Source organism: Halichondria panicea, chromosome 2, assembly GCF_963675165.1.
Source record: "Halichondria panicea chromosome 2, odHalPani1.1, whole genome shotgun sequence".
NCBI lineage: Eukaryota > Metazoa > Porifera > Demospongiae > Suberitida > Halichondriidae > Halichondria > Halichondria panicea.
The window spans coordinates 3329670-3346656 of record NC_087378.1 but is presented as its reverse complement, the minus strand read 5'-3'; the positions used below and the strand labels follow the sequence as shown (position 1 = coordinate 3346656).

General features: G+C 41.4%; 1 protein-coding gene and 4 long non-coding RNA genes across 9 annotated transcripts; 2 read left to right on the top strand and 3 right to left on the bottom strand.

Annotated features, from left to right (window-relative positions):
* The first annotated feature begins 1968 nt into the window (after positions 1-1968).
* Positions 1969-5991, top strand: LOC135331877 (uncharacterized). Of its 4 annotated transcripts, XM_064527152.1 has the most exons (10): positions 1969-2184; positions 2315-2627; positions 2727-2920; positions 3016-3173; positions 3270-3560; positions 3650-3848; positions 3939-4277; positions 4391-4834; positions 4950-5154; positions 5268-5991. In XM_064527152.1, exons 2-10 carry the CDS (start codon positions 2396-2398, stop codon positions 5822-5824), a joined length of 2619 nt encoding a protein of 872 aa, XP_064383222.1. In that variant the 5' UTR covers positions 1969-2184; positions 2315-2395; the 3' UTR covers positions 5825-5991. The 4 variants fall into 4 exon arrangements, with proteins under 4 accessions (XP_064383222.1, XP_064383224.1, XP_064383223.1 ...); XM_064527154.1 differs by having other exon boundaries at positions 1969-2627; positions 2733-2920; XM_064527153.1 differs by having other exon boundaries at positions 1969-2627; positions 4394-4834.
* Positions 5992-9092: 3101 nt separating this feature from the next.
* LOC135331761 (uncharacterized) lies at positions 9093-10481 on the bottom strand. Its single transcript, XR_010393056.1, has 3 exons — positions 10229-10481; positions 9541-9627; positions 9093-9382 (listed from the first exon to the last, which is right to left on the bottom strand). It is a non-coding gene; the product is annotated as an uncharacterized LOC135331761 (long non-coding RNA).
* A 326-nt stretch (positions 10482-10807) lies between these two features.
* On the bottom strand, positions 10808-11573 carry LOC135331758 (uncharacterized). Its single transcript, XR_010393055.1, has 3 exons — positions 11554-11573; positions 11195-11495; positions 10808-11143 (listed from the first exon to the last, which is right to left on the bottom strand). It is a non-coding gene; the product is annotated as an uncharacterized LOC135331758 (long non-coding RNA).
* Positions 11574-13533: 1960 nt separating this feature from the next.
* On the top strand, positions 13534-15325 carry LOC135331980 (uncharacterized). 2 transcript variants are annotated; one of them, XR_010393102.1, is made up of 8 exons: positions 13534-13605; positions 13823-14006; positions 14063-14586; positions 14645-14706; positions 14762-14815; positions 14880-14943; positions 14997-15038; positions 15083-15325. It is a non-coding gene; the product is annotated as an uncharacterized LOC135331980 (long non-coding RNA). The 2 variants fall into 2 exon arrangements; XR_010393101.1 differs by having other exon boundaries at positions 14997-15325.
* Positions 15249-16967, bottom strand: LOC135331979 (uncharacterized). Its single transcript, XR_010393100.1, has 3 exons — positions 16716-16967; positions 15759-15958; positions 15249-15528 (listed from the first exon to the last, which is right to left on the bottom strand). It is a non-coding gene; the product is annotated as an uncharacterized LOC135331979 (long non-coding RNA).
* Between the last annotated feature and the right edge of the window lie 20 nt (positions 16968-16987).

Here is a 16987-nt window from a genome sequence, read left to right as displayed (position 1 = left end):
CACAATTAAATGTCATTTACCTGAGAGGTTTCATGTGGCTGAGATTGTTCTAAACTTATACTTCCTGAATAAAGTTGTGCTTAGAGCTGAGTCTGAGAATACTGGGATTGATACTAGAACTTAAGTCTTGGTCTTCTTTATTTGAGGTAGCTAGCTAGCTGAGACTAGCTGAGACAAAGCCAAAGTGAAACACTTCATGGTGCCATCTCTAGCTCTGATGATTGATTTGCAGCCACGTGCATGAAAAGATGGGCAGGGCTGCTTGATTTCAATTATAGGAGAGCCCTGCCCAATTTTCTCAGCAGCTCCTGGGGGGGTTTCTGGGCAACCAGGAAACAATGGTAGCTACGCCCCTGAGTCCAGTAATACCAAAAAGAAGTACTGATGCAGATGCAGTCTCTACGCTGGCCAGTCGGTGTCAGAGGAATGAATGACTCCCCGGTGGGAGTGACCCCCCCCCCGGTCATTCCTGCCTAAGGTGTGGGGGACTCCCCCAGGAGTGAATGACTCCCTACGCGCATGCTTGTTTGTTCCGGCCAATGTGACATGAAGAGCCAGGATAAAGAGCAAGGTAGTAGAAGTAGTAGACAGCAAGTGACAGCTGGAATGTAGATCTATGCATGTGAATGAAGAGCAAGGTTGCAAGGTTAATATGGGAAAGAACTGGAGCCAAGTGCTGAGCTGCAAATCGCCCAAATGTACAAGTACACAATGGGTTGTTACTGTCTGTGGCCTCTATTCAGTAGCAGAACATGCTGTGGGGGATCTCGATAGAACATAGCAGAACATGCAGTGGCAGCAACAACTATGGTTTATTTGCTATTGCCGCTGCAGTGGAGTAGGAACAGTTAAAAGGTTGGAGGGGCCCACTTGGGTGGTGCTCCCTGCGCTGGAAATTTTAAGACAGGAAGCTACACCCTCATTATGACATCATAATTAGCTGCGGCCTAGCTACAAGCTTATTACTTCTGAACAAGAACTAAAGTCTATAATAATATACAGCAGAATCGCTAAAACATGTTACTGTAAAACAAGAGTATTATCATTCAGCGTAAAAAAAAGCGGTTCTTCATTTCTGCTTACAAATTCATGCTTTATCTTTGTCAATTGATTGGTTAAAACACCTATCCAACTCAGGAAGGGTGGGCTGATATTCAATGTTGAGGGGCCACTGGCCCCCTGGCCCCCCCTGTTCCTACTCCACTGCGCTGCATATATACCACGAATTGCAAGGAGACAATTTGGATCACATCATCCTAAATGAAAATGAGACACCACCTTGTACGTTGTTTTGAAATGAGAAAAACTGAAGAAGATTTTCGAAGTCAAAAGAACTGAATAGTCGCAAGAGACCTGAGATTTTCCAGCATTGTTAATTATACTGCCCTTGTCTCCACCATGACTCCTACAATGAAATGATACAGTGTGATACGTGCAACTCGTGGTATCATTATAGTATCTCCACTCAGTTGGAGAATATATATAGCTAGTTGTAGAATTTTTAGGCTTTCGTTATCTTCCACTGCTGTTTTTGTTTTTCACTGTAATAATTATTGTGATGGATGTTGTTGTTTCAAAATTATATTGCTGACTAAGTGAATTAAGTAACGGTAGTTTTTTTAAAGGAACAGCTATAGACAAACACTTGTAACAGGCCTCTCATAGATAACAGTGATGAACTTGATTGTATATACTAGACTAGTATAGTCACTGCATGGGCAGCAGTCTTTTGAGGATTACTTAGCAGCCTTTTGAGGATTACTTAGCAGCCCTCGATCCGCTGAAATCTCAATTTGTGGGGGAGTCATTTTTTCCAGGGGGGAGTCATTCGTGACTAGGAGTCAGTGACCGGGGGAGTCATTTATTCCTAGGCGTGAGTGACCGGGAGTCACTGGTGACTAGGTAGGAGTGACCGGGAGTCATTATTTAGGGGAGTCATTCATTCCTATGACACGGTACCGTTGTCAGCTGTCAGAGGAATGAATGACTCCCCGGTGGGAGTGACTCCCCGGTCATTCCTGCCTAAGGTGTGGGTGACTCCCCCAGGAATAAATGACTCCCCTATGCGCATGTTTGTTCCGCCAATGTTGCCATCAATGTAAGTATATAGTAGCAAGAGTACATTCATGCACTCCTCATAGACATATAGTAGAGAATGAAGAGCCATGCAGGATGAAGAGCAAGGTTAGTAGTAGCATGCAAGGTAGCAATGAAGCAAGTGTTCATCCTGTAGTAGACAGCAAGTGACAGCTGGAATGTAGACCTATAAATGTGTGAAGAGCAGAGTTGCAAGGTTAATTGTTCTATCCTGTAGTTGACAGCAAGTGACAGCTAGATCTATGGTATAAAACCAGTGATCGTTCACAGTCATGTCATTTGAAGAAGGCAGCAAGAAATGGAGAATTTACAAGAGATTGAAAACTATTTACGAAAAGGAGAATACCCTCCTACTATTAACAGCAAAACAGAGAAGGCAAACTTTAGAAGAAAATGCAGGCAGAACTTTAAGTTTGAAAATGGTAGCCTATATTACAAGAAGCACACCAAAGCTGCTGATGCAGCTGACTGGAGGATATGTGTGCGCAGCAATGAGGAGAAATCAAGAATCCTCGAAGATTGCCATGCAGGTATAATAATTATTATGGCTTTGGTAAAATGATAATAGTAGGTAATAGAGCATGTATGTAATTATGTATGCTTGTAATCTATTATACGCATGCATGCAGGAACAGCTGGTGGCCACTTTGGAAGAGATAGAACTATAGACAAGATATGTTCTAGATTCTACTGGAAGTCGATGGTGGAGGAGATTCGAGAGTATGTAAAGAACTGCAGCCAGTGCCAGAGAATGAACCCAGCATTTGTAAAGACAAATGCCAAACTCCATCCGATATCTGTACAACCCAAAGTCTGGCATCAGGTATATGTACACTATAATTTTTATGGCATTGCATAATAATTATTTGTTTTGAGCACAATCATATATTAATTATAATTATGTAATTCACTTTATAGGTTGGCATAGACTTGATAGGACCTTTGCCGATTACACCCAATGGCAGCAAATATGTGGTAACATTGGTCGATTATTTTAGCAAATGGGCTGAAGCAGCCCCACTCCCTGACAAAACTGCATTTGGAGTGGCAATGTTCCTGTACAACTTGTTTTGTCGGTAAGCTATGCATGTGTGTGAAATTGTAATCACATGCATCTCTACACATAATTATAATAACACGTATTTAATGATTATGGTTATACATGCACGCAGGTTTGGGTTTTGTGAGGTGCTGATATCGGACCAAGGCCGTGAGTTTGTTAATCAGGTCAACACAGAGCTTTTTCGATTCACTGGAACAGAGCACAGGGTCACTTCAGCTTACCACCCACAAACCAACGGGCTAACTGAACGTTTCAATCAAACACTTCAAACAGCACTACTCAAATATGTGAATGACTCACAGACCGACTGGGACTACCACTTGCCCGCTATTCTCTTTGCTTATAGGACGAGTAAGCAAAAGGCAACGAAGTATTCACCTTTCGAGTTGATGTTCTGTCGGTGAGTTGTTCATAATTATAATTATTATAATAATTACATGATAATCTGGCATGCATGCATGCATTATTGTTATAACATTCCACATGCAGGAAACCTGTACTCCCTATTCAACTGGAGTTAGGCAGCGAGGGTGAACTTGAGCAGAGCTGGGACATTAGTGCCATTATGACCCATGCTCGAGCTGTTACAAAGTTAAAGGATGATATCCACAGCAAAGCCAAGAAGAACATTGACAATGCCCAAGAAAAGGACAAGATGTACTATGATCGGAAGCATGCAGACAAGAGGGTGAGCAGGCTATATCATTGTATGAGCGTAGCATGGCTATTTTCATTACTCGTTTAATGTCATAGCCATGTCATTTTTCTAATTATATAGGTGTTTAAGACTGGGACTTTGGTCTGGCTGAGGAATTCAGCCAGGGAATGTAAGAAGGGAGACAAGCTGAAGCCTCGGTGGTTAGGCCCATACACGGTGGTGGAGTGCTTGGACAAGGGAGTCTTTAAGATTGCCAACCCTAAGACTGGAAAGACCTTAAAAAAGGCTGTTAACCAACAGCGGTTAAAGCATTACCATGGCTCAGACTCCGAAAAACCTATCTTTGATCAACATAGTTCTCTCTCGGATCCTTCCGAATTATCAGACAACCATCACGATGAATCTCTCGATCAGTTTAACCCTTCTTTGACGAGTACTCCTATGAAAGACCCAAGCAAGGTATAATGCATGTGTCTCTAGATTTTGAAGCTAATTATAATTACATTACATTTCTCTTTACGATATTAATTTAATGTTTCATGTTTCTTTATAATTATACACTCCATTTTTAGAAGCTGTGGGAAAAAAATTGTGATTTTCCCTCTTCTCACAAGCCAGACGCCCCCTCCTCTCACAAGCCAGCCGCTCCCTCCTCTCACAAGCCAGACGTCCCCTCCTCTCACAAGCCAGCCGCTCCCTCCTCTCACAAGCCAGACGTCCCCTCCTCTCACAAGCCAGCCGCTCCCTCCTCTCACAAGCCAGACGTCCCCTCCTCTCACAAGCCAGACGTCCCCTCCTCTCACAAGCCAGCCGCTCCCTCCTCTCACAAGCCAGACGTCCCCTCCTCTCACAAGCCAGCCGCTCCCTCCTCTCACAAGCCAGACGTCCCCTCCTCTCACAAGCCAGATGCTCACTCCTCTCGCAAGCGAGACGCCCCCTTCTCTCAGGTTAAGACTGCATCCTCTATGGAGCCACCTTTGAAGAAGCAAAGGACTACTCAATCTGTAACAAGAAAGGTATATAGTTATATACTTGTTAACAGGAGCTATCGTTAATTACAATTATTATTAATAATTATGTGCATGCACACTATAAACCGTTCATTATAATTATTGTGTGCACATTCGACAGAATTCAAGTTACTGGGTGAAGGATTTGGACCTGAGGACGGGAGACAAGGATGTAGTTCTTGCTGAGAGCGGGATGCTTTCTGACCGTCATATGTATGCTGCGCACAAACTGATGCGAATGCAATTTCCAAATATTGAAGGCTGTTATTCTACTCTTCTGGTTCAGAAGATGTCCTTTCCTGCAGTCACTAGTAGTGAAGCCACAGGTATAATTTCTACTTAAATTAATAGTAGTATTATTATAGTATTGGTATAATTATACCTCATCCTCATCCTTGGCCGTACCGTATAATAATTATATCATATATATCCTATACAGCCGTGCAGATATTCTTTGTAACAGAGAGGCATCACTGGATTGCGACAGCACTCATCAAGGGGGAACTTTTCCTCTTTGATAGCTGCTTCCAATATGGGAAAGACCTGGAGCCAAGTGCTGAGCTGCAAATCGCACAGATGTATAAGCCTTTAATAGCGCACAATGGGCTGTTACTATCTGTGGCCTCCATTCAACAGCAGAGCAGTGGCAGTAACAACTGTGGTTTGTTTGCAATTGCCGCTGCATACCACGCATTGCAAGGAGACAATCTGGATACCATCACCCTAAATGAAGACAAAATGAGGCCACATCTTGTGCGTTGCTTTGAAAATGAGAAACTCAGAAGATTTCCAAAGTCAAAAGATGTTAGTAGCCGCAAGAGACCAGAAAGATTTTCCAGCATAGTAATTACGATATACTGCCCTTGTCTCCGCCCTGACTGTTATGATGAAATGGTCCAGTGCGACACATGTACTGTGTGGTATCATTATAAATGTGTTCGTATTAAAGTATCTCCACTTGGAGATTGGTTTTGTCCTACTTGTAGATCTAGATAGAATTTTTTTAGCATTTCGTTATCTTCCACTAGCTGTTTTTGTTTATACACTGTTAATTTGCACTGTTGTTTTGTTTGTTTTTCATGCACTGTAGATCTATTTGTTATTTTGATGGATGTTGTTGTATTATAAGTTTTGCTTTACAGTGACCGTGAGACGTGTGAAAATGTGAACAGAGTGTACAATGTAGTATAAGTACTATAGGTACTAATAGCTAAACTGAACCAGTTTACAGTATATAAGGAACAGCTGTAATTATAGTCATACTATGTATTAAACAGGTCTCTCACAGATAGCATGCATGCAGTCCTGATAACAGTCTTGAGCTTGATTGTATAGTCACACTGTGACAGGTTTTGAGGATGCATGTACTTAGTATAGCCCCTGAAGTCTCTTTAGCTCTATGGATCAGTGTTCATATATAAATTTCGGGGGAGTCATTTTTTCCAGGGGGGAGTCATTCGTGACTAGGAGTCAGTGACCGGGGGAGTCATTTATTCCTAGGCGTGAGTGACCGGGAGTCACTGGTGCCTAGGTAGGAGTGACCGGGAGTCATTATTTAGGGGAGTCATTCATTCCTATGACACCGGTGTCATAAAATTTTGGGCCCCCCATGTTTAGGCCCCCCGGGCCTAGAATTTTAAAATGTTGGGCCCCCGGGCCTAGAATGTTAACATTTTAGGCCCCCCAGGGGGTCCAATCTGTTAAAATTCTAGGCCTCCCACTGTGAGATTAGGCCCCCCTCTTTTCTGCACGATAGAACCATAGATAAACGAACAGAAATCTTTATCTATGATAGAATGAAGTCAAAGAATTATGGTAAGGTTAGCTCTATTAGTTACAAAGCATCAAAGAGACTGCATGCATGCAAAGACTCTGTATCAAAGTAGCAAAATTGTTTGCATTATTATTCTGTCATGGAATTCAAAGTGAAGGAAGATTTACCTTTCAAGTTACTCTAGCCTCGAGTTACTCATACCTATAAGAGTTAAATGCTTTGATGCAGCTCTGCAATGTTGGATCTGCCTGTAAGACAATCGATGTTGTGCATAGCTATCGCCATATTTGCAACTTTTTTTGTGCTTACTTTCTCAGCCAAATTTCAAGACAAAACATGGCGGCGTTATCCCCAAGCGGCTGGTCGCCAAAGGAGGCAAAATTTTGTGAATTCACAATAATTATAAAGTATAAAGCACACAATTTTCAGTGCAAAGACAACAATACATATCTTCCTCCATGTTTTCCTACATAGAAGATGTAAATTGTTGTGGGGATGCTCCAATAGCATCACTGGCTCAGCTCTCAAGTAATGTGGAATCATAGATATAGAAGTCAAGAGAGAAACTGTTGTATCTATAGTGGAATCACAGTACATGTACATGCAAACAAGTGAGCCCGCCCACTTATTACAAGGGCGCTTCTCTCATATGCCCTTGCTATATAAACTAAGTTTCTTGTGTAAAGCTGTTTTTGTTCATTGTTTGAAGATTATAACATGCAGTAGTGTCAGGCTTGATAAGCCTTTTGGAGCTTAGTAACCCAGCTCAGAAGCAGCAACCTTAAAATCCGGGATATCTGAGGTGAATAGCAGTTTCCTTTCGGGACAAGGGTAATCTTGGACAGTCCTGACCAATTCGGGACAGTTGGCACCTATGTGCTTCGTGCTGCATATGACATGGTGCAGTGTGATGGCTGTGAGACCAGTGGTACTACTGTACATGCATGAAATGTGTGTGTGTGAGGAGAGCTGAATTCAGTAACTGGCACTGCATGCATAGACTGTGAAGACCATAGTCTCATAGAAGACTGTATTGGTGTATTTTGAGAATGCACTGTCACATAATGTTACCGCTGTTGCGCTGTTAATGGGGGGCCTAAAATGTTAAAATTCTAGGCCCGGGGGGGCCCAATCTCATGGGGGCCTAAAATTTTATGACACCGGTCATTCCTGTCTAAGGTGCGAATGACTCCCTACGCGCATGCTTGTTTGTTCCGGTGTCACAGGAAATAAAGTCCGGTCCGGGGGACTAATTTCGCGCGCAGAAACGGTCCGTGCCGGACAGGGATCACGTCGCATTTCCTGTCTGGTGTCGCGTATTATTGTCTGGAATAAACCATAGATATATAGAACAGTAGCATAATGCAAGACGTGAAGGGGCCAAGAGAAGCATAAGCAGAAGTTCAGAATTCATTATGGCCTTTTTTACTACACGTACTCATGGTGGCAGAGAGAGGTAGTGGATCAGAGATGAGGGTAGTACACAGAAGAGGATCATAACTGCTTGTCATTCAGACAAGCTAGCTGGGCATTTTGGGAAAAGTAAAACCAGGGAGAAGATAATTTAAGCTCATGCATTATTTAATTAAGGTTGTGATTACACTCTCAGTTGTATGAAAAAGCTCATAATGAATATTATACAGGTAGATCTAGACTACTACTGGAATTAAATGATCAATGATGTCAAGACAACTATGTCAAGACTTGTGATAGCTGCCAACGAGCTAATCTCACTCTTAAAAAAACTGTGTGCCTGTCAGCAGTGTCTGGCACAGAATTAGTAATGATTTAATTGGCCCACTAAAAGAGACACCCTGTGGGAATAAGTACATCATTACATGCACTGACTACCACTCCAAATGGGCAGAAGCTCTTCCACTCAAGACCAAAAAAGCAGGGAGTGTAGCTGATAGAATGTGCAAAATGCGAAGAGTGGTACCACAAGACCTGTATCACAGTTCTCGACGGTGCCTAGAGTGATGCGTGGTCTTGTGATAATTTTTCCCTCTGACTAGACAGCAAGTGACAGCTGGAATGTATACTAGACATATGCATGTGAATGTGAAGAGCAAGGTTGCAAGGTTAATATGGGAAAGAACTGGAGCCAAGTGCTGAGCTGCAAATCGCCCAAATGTATATACAAGCACACAATGGGTTGTACTGTCTGTGGCCTCTATTCAGCAGCAGAACATGCAGTGGCAGCAACAACTGTGGTTTATTTGCTGTTGCCGCTGCAGTAGTAGGAACAGTTAAAAGGTTGGAGGGGCCACTTGGGTGGTGGTGCGGCGAAGCACTACCCAAGTGGCGCTGCCTGCGCTGGAAATTTAAACGAGCATGTTGGCTTTAATTACCGGATTAGCAACTTCCGGAACTCGGAGCGAGTTTTGAGTATAAAAAGAGCTGCCGTGGGCGCGACCTTTGACCCCTAAATTTTCATTCAAGAGCTGTTTTTTTCTCTTGCGCAAAATCGCTCAGAACCCACTCACTACACACTGTGAACACTAAAAAATATACACAAAGGGAAGGGAAATACATTCTTGGTAGTTTTTCTTTTTTACCAGAAGCAGAAACAAAAAACAAAAAAATAAAATAAATGGCTGACAAATACTTTATGTATATACAGCAAAAGGCAATGCACAATAAAGGAATCTTTTCAGCTCCAAGTCAGCTACAGTGAGCATACTCCAGGGCACGTTGTGGAAGAGTTAGGAAGCTTGCTTTCTTGCATAATAGACGGCATTGAAACTGTGCCATTGTGGAAATTCACCGAAAGTTTGATTCTGAAAAGGATTTATATGAATATCAGTACATCTATATCAAACAAATTCTTTACTACCATTTTAATAGGGCAAGTGGAGTGCATGCCACCAGATAGTGAGGCTCTCCTCCCCCCAGCAAAGAGCTAGGGATATATGCTTGATACAGAAGTAATACTTACATTTTATACATAGGTTGATGATGTATCCAGGGAGACTGTCAACAAGCAAAGGCAGTCGCAGTCCTTCAAAGCGTCCTTCAACGCGACCTGAGAAAAAAATGAATGTTACTGAAAGGGTGATAATGCCTCAGTGTAGGCAATGAAGCTACATGCAGTACCATTATTAATGAATACACTGTACATATAATTTATAACATTTTAGATGGATTCATCGGCCCTGGTGGATAATGCTTAATTCTTTTTATTTCTCGTTATTCCCCTATTTTGCTACACACAAGTTGTACTAGCTTTCAAAGTAAGCAAACATAACCGTAAGTATTATTTTGCAAACCCAACTAATTGCAATTCAAGAAATAATTATGATTAGCAGCCTACAATAATTATACAGAAACTCTTCGAGCTTCATTTATCATCGAGCAGCTGTAACAGTCGATCTACACACACACAGACACACTACCGTATACCTTGCGCATGCCCAACTGAGGCATGACTGTATATATGAACGAACAAACTGCAAATAGATATTATACAAAGGTCTTTCCCTACAGACTTTCAACTCTCCTCTTCGTTACTTTATCCATGAAAAATGAACAACAAGCTAAGAAGCGAAAAAGCGTTCGCAGGTTGATGAAGTCACATTACTTTATACTAGACTAGTACTTTTACTATAGACCTATGGACTACTTACTTGAGTTATTTATGTCCACATCTTCAACAACAGCATCAGTTTGTCAGATCCTTATGTTGGGCCAATGCATCTCTGGCAGCAAGATAACGCTTAGCACTGTCAATTATACCTACAAAGACTTGCTTGGTATCTTCAGTCTCGAACTTTAGCTCCTGTGGAACCCTTTGAGGTTGAGAACAAACTTCAGTCTTGAAATAAACTTTTGACAGCCATTTTTTGTTTTTAGTTTGTGTCTACTATCTCGTGAGAGAGCGGAAGAAGGCGTATCAAAAGAAGAATGTAAAAATGTAAAGAATGTGCATTATAAACTGTCAAGGGCGTCTTTTTCAAGACTCAAGAATATTCATTGTTGCCATTTTGTCATTTTTTGGTTGCTTCCGGTCAGAGCTGCCCACGGCACGCCCTTTTATAGTCAGCATGCTCGTTTAAGACAGGAAGCTACACCCTCATTATGACATCATAATTAGCTGCATATACAGTAGCCTCGATCCCAGGCCGAGTTTTCGCTTTTATAACGGTTAGGAGAACAACTGGGCCTGGTACTAGTTGTCTGCGCATGCGTCAAATTTTCATTGTATATTTGTGGTTGGCAAAAATATTTAATAAATCAATAATCGAAATTTGTACACAGAAAATGCACAGAGTGAGTACACAAAAGATGCACATAGGGAGCTGCTTCACAAAGGCCTGGGGAGTTGCCAGTTGTGCTGCAGCACAATTACAGTGACCCAGGGCAACTTCAGGATGATTGAATGCCTTCAAATTACGTTTCAAAAAGATTTAGCAGGCTGCTGGACTTCTCTGATTCTAGGCCCCAACTCGTAACTCAGTTAAATTTTGCTTGAGAAAACGTAGATTCTCTTGATGTCTCTGAGCTACCCAGCAACACTCGAATGAGCAGGTCATACTCCAGTCCTGTGAGTATAGGACAATATTAAAAGAAACCAAAGACGGTTAAACCCTTACCTCAAACTGTCCAGTCTCGTCCGTTAGTATAGCCAAGAGGAGCACTGTTGGGATAGCTGGATATTAGCCATTGCTCCTGTACAGAGAAGTAGACATTTTAAATACGTGTAGATCTATACATATTAAATTTCTCGTATTAAACAGGTTAGTGTCATTGTCGACGAGCTGATGATGGCAGCACCAAGTTCTCTAGCTCACACTCTTCACTTGATCCACCATATTAATGATGAAACTATAGTCTACCTACATACCGGTAGATCTTGCCAAACATGAACAAGACTTGATAGCATAGCCATAGGGCCTAGATGGGCGTGGCCCGCCTCGGCCTTGGAGGCGGGCCACGCCCATCTACATAGGGCCCACACAAAAATATCTGACCTTCATAAACTTGACAAAGCTTTATACCTCTTCCCTTGTTGTTCAGTCTTCAGAATAAGCTTCAGAGAATCGGCGCGAAAGATGGGTACAGGAAGTGGGCGTGTCACCATGTGACTTTTGACCACGCCCCCTTTCGTCTCGGCCATGGAGCCGTGTATCCGTCATGATCCAGAAGCTTCAGCTAAGAGCCATTCCAATCGATTCCAATAATGATAAAAAGGAAACTGACTTCTAGTACACGATAGTACACGAATATAAATGTCACGAAAGTGAACGAGAATATCTATTTGTCAGAATCTGACAAAAGACTGACGCATGCGCAGACAACTAGTACCAGGCCCAGATGTTTGCCTAACCGTTATAAAAGCGAAAACTCGGCCTGGGATCGAGGCTACATATACAGCAGAATTGCTAAAACATGTTACTGTAAAACAAGAGTATTATCATTCAGAAACGTAAAAAAAAAGCGGTTCTTCATTTCTGCTTACAAATTCATGCTTTATCCTTGTCAATTGGTTGGTTAAAACACCTATCCAATTCAGGAAGGGTGGGCTGATTTAATGTTGTTGGGGGCCACTGGCCCCTTGGCCCCCCCTGTTCCTACTCCACTGCGCTGCATACCACGAATTGCAAAGAGACAATTTGGATCACATCATCCAAAATGCAAAATGAGGCACCACCTTGTACGTTATTTTGAAATGAGAAACTGAAGAAGATTTTCGAAGTCAAAAGAACTGAATAGTCGCAAGAGACCAGAGAGATTTTCCAGCATTGTGATTAATATAATTATACTGCCCTTGTCTCCACCCTGACTCCTACGATGAAATGATACAGTGTGATACGTGCAACTCGTGGTATCATTATAGTATCTTCACTCAGTTGGAGAATATATAATTATAGCTAGTTGTATATAGCATTTTTACGCTTTCGTTATCTTCCACTGCTGTTTTTGTTTTCATGCACTGTGTTATTTTTTGTTTTTCATGCATCAAAATTATATTGCTGACTAAGTGAAGTAACGATAGTTTAATGAAAGCACCACGGGTGCTGATGCCTCGGTGGAGGTGCCAAAGCTACATAACATAAAACTACTAATAGCTAGCTTTTAAATTATACACACATTGATTATAATTATCATGATGAATTTTGCATGCAATCAACCGATTAGTGGGTAATGATCAACCATGATTGTTGTTAAAAACGATCGATGCCAAAAGTTCAAGTCTAAAATTAATGGCTGCAAGTCACAGAGCCTTGCAGCTCTCTGCTCACTCTTGCAGCTACCAATAGCTAGCGTTCTAGTGCAGAGCTAACTACTAAGTAGAGTAGTAACACTCGGTGAACAAGTTTTGCTACGGACTCTTCTGAAAAGGCTGCAATAGCATTCCAAGTAAGCAAAACTAGGCATAACTCGAGAACGAAGCATTATTTTGCAAATCCACGAATTTAATCCAAGTAAACATGACTAGAAGCCTATAGAAACTCTTACTTGCACTTGATTCATCCTTGAGAAGCTGTAGCGGTCTACACACACACACACACAGACACACAGACACACACGTACATAGAGTAAAGTATCAATCACCGGATGTCATCATATGTCGGACACCGATATCGTCAAAACTACAAAAGATACAGACACAATTCAAAGACCATTTTAAAGCTAATGTCTTATGCTATCTATTCTCCAAATTGTGTAGCTATACTGTGAAAATTGTTTGTTTTATAGCTGAAAGAAAACGCTGTCCGGTGGTAGTGATTGTCGGACAAAAACAACGTAAGTTCGGACAGTGCTGATATTCTCACCAGTAAGGACTCCTACGAAAATGTAAGAACTGAGCACTATAGCGGAACTCTTTAGCTAGCTGCAGACCAAAAATGAAGCTCAAACTCCTATCAGGCTCTGCACTACACTCAGTTGAACTGGTAAAGGTATCTCGATCAATAAATCGGACATTGCATGATCAATTAACCGGACAATCGTACAAAGGCCACTTTTGAACCATTTCTCTTTTATACAGCACATGAAAATGGTAAGTTACTTGTATATCTAGTATTCATGGTTAAATTAACAGCCAAAGACGGTTGCCTATGAGCATACAGGTAGTATTGATCTAGTTTAGATCATGTACTCACTGACAAGGTAGAATCCACAACTTGCTGGCGCTCATGCATCATTTATAGAGTATACAAAACATTTTAATAATAATCAGGACACAATGTAAAACAATAGCAAAATCGTTTTCCTAGGCTCGGATGATCGACTTGCACTTTCGAATATCTGGAGCAAGGTCACGTGATCACAATCTTCACCGTTCCAACTCTACCAGCACACGGAATTTTCAGAGTCTAGGAGGACACCCATGCAGAAGAGGGGGTAAACCACCACACAAGATTGTTACAGTACGTACAGTAGGCACTCTGGGAGTCAAAGGTTGTAGTTTTTTGCCCAGTCCCATTCCGTGTTGTGTTTTATATGTATCCATGCAGCTACTAGCTGCTGACGATCGAGACTAAATCTACCTCCGATGTTGCTATGTCTGCAAAGGGCATCACAGGTAATCTTATTCCGAAATGTGTACTATCGTGTACATTATTATGTGGCATAAACGTCTTACAAGAAGACGATAAGAAGAAGGTGTAAAGCAATGCTCAAGGCTGTAAGTACACTTGGAGTCAAAGGTTTGTTTAATGACTACCCTTATAATTATAGTATTACGTCTGCAAAGGGTATTACCAAGGGCTTATAAAGAGAAGAGGGCATGCAACTACAATCTATCATATTATAAATAGGCGGATGCTTATGTCTAAAAATAGTTATTGCACGTGCACTTTATATACTCTAGACTATAGCCTTGTTTTACTCCAGCGCCCAAGACTGTAGAAGTCAAAGGTTATAGTTCATTGCCCAGTCCCATTTCGTGTTAATTGTGTTTATGTATCCAATTTTCCAGCTACTCTTGACAAGACTAGATCTACTTCCGATGATGTTACGTCTGTTAAGAGCATCACAGGTATCAGTAACGTAAATGCCAATTAATACACGTGGCACAAAAGTATTTAATTTTTCAGAACCCAAGAGGTCTCTCAGAAGAGAAGTGCCCAAGGCTGTATAGGCACACTGGGAGTCAAATGTTTGTTTATGTTGCTCAGTCACAGTATATTGTGTTTTAATTCCCATTATTCCAGCTACTTCTGACGAGACTACCACCAATGGTTCATGCAGATCTACGTCTGCAAAAGGTATCAAAGATATTAAACATGCCCATACGTATATATGTGGTATGAAAGTCATACAAATTTTCAGGGTCAAAAAGGACACTCAAGAAGTGAACCAGAACCCAAGGCTGAAGGCACTCTGGAAGTCAACGGTTAGTTAAATTTCCAGTCGCATGCAGTGTTGTGTTTTAATAATCTATTCTAGCTACTTCTGACGAGACTACCTGCGTTGTCCAAGGCATCAAAGGTATTATTGAACGTGCTTATAATTATGTGGAATCAATTTTTCAGGGTTCAAAATGACACTCAGAAGAGGGAGTAAACCAGCGCCCAAGGCTGCAAGCACTCTGGGAGTCAAAGGTTATAGTTTAATTCCCATGCAGTCACAGTGTTGTGTTTTCATTTATATTCTAACGAGACTATACCTCCGCTGTCCACGGCATTAAAGGTGTTATTGAATGTGGCCAGAACATTTTCATTTTCAGGTATACAAAAAGACACTAATTTTTATTATGCACTCTGCTCTGTTCACAATACAAATAATTATGTAACTAGAGACTTTGTATCATACAAAGTCATGCGAGCCAAAAAAAGTGTGGATGAGATAAAAAAGTTATTCCTGTCAATGTGTGCAATTGTTTATTCTCAGCAACATTTCCAGTATGATATCTGAAAATATATGTTTTGTTTTTACAGTGATGGTTTTCGTTTGTGTGAAGGTCCGCCAGTCACAAGATCTGTTAGGTAGATCAGAGTAAAACAAAGAACATTGAACATTGTTTATCATGATTGATGTATACGTTTTGTTTTATATTAATAGAGTCAGCAAGTTGCAGAAAAGTATAATATGCAAAGTCTGATAGTATTAGACATCATTTTGAGCCCAGCAGCACTGTAAAAGACAGTGTCCGGTTAATAATTATTGATCATAACCGCAATGTCCGATTTATTGATCGAGATACCTTACCAGTTCAACTGAGTGTAGTGCAGAGCCTGATAGAAGTTTGAGCTTCATTTTTGGTCTGCAGCTAGCTAAAGAGTTCCGCTATAGTGCTCAGTTCTTACATTTTCGCAGGAGTCCTTACTGGTGAGAATATCAGCACTGTCCGAACTTACGTTGTTTTTGTCTGACAATCGGTACCACCGGCGGACAGCGTTTTCTTTCAACTGTAAAACAAACAATTTTCACAGTATAACTACACAATTTGGAGAATAGATAGTATAATACATTAGCTTTAAAATGGTCTTTGAATTGTGTCTGTATCTTTTGTAGTTTTGACGATATTGGTGTCCGACATATGATGACGTCCGGTGATTGATACTTTACTCATAGATTGAAGAGAGGGGATAGGAAACGGAGTGGTGCACGTGATGATTTTACATTAAACAAAGACAACATGGACATTAACCTAGCCTGCTCTGAGGGCAATGTTCCCCAGGCCAGCAGCGGCGAAGAATAAACTTTTTAAACTTTTTCTCAACTTTTCATTTATTTCTACATTACAAATTTTCTGCCATTACATTAGCCTCGATCCCAGGCCGAGTTTTCGCTTTTATAACGGTTAGGCGAACAACTGGGCCTGGTACTAGTTGTCTGCGCATGCGTCAGTCGTTCGTCAGATTCTGACGAATGGATATTCTCGTTCACTTTCGTGACATTTATATTCGTGTACTATTGTGTACTAGAAGTCAGTTCCCGTTTTATCATTATTGGAATGGCTCTTAGCTGAAGCTTCTCTCTTCTCTGAAGCTTAGAAAACATTATTCTGAAGACTGAACAACAAGGGAAAAGGTATAAAGCTTTGTCAAGCTTGTTAAGGTCAGATATTTTTGTGTGGGCCCTATGCTATCATGTCAAGTCGTGTTCATGTTTGGTATTAAGGTATAGCCAGCGATCCGATTTACGGCCAATGTTTTAATATACCTGATGATAGACCTTGATTAGTGCTCTCTAGTGGTGGTCTTGGATTTTCAGTGCCTTGCTTGGTTCTCTAGATATGAAGGCCGAAAGTAGCTGGGCGTGGTCTGGTGAGTGGGTAAAGGGTGCTAGGTATGAAAGTGGCTTAATGGGGGTCAGAGGTCAGTTTGGAAAAGGGTTGGGCTTGCAAATGAGAATCCGGATGACGACATGTCTGGGTCAGAGGTCAGATGGGCTGGGCATCCGGATGACGTAGTACTGGAGTTCAGAGGTCAGCG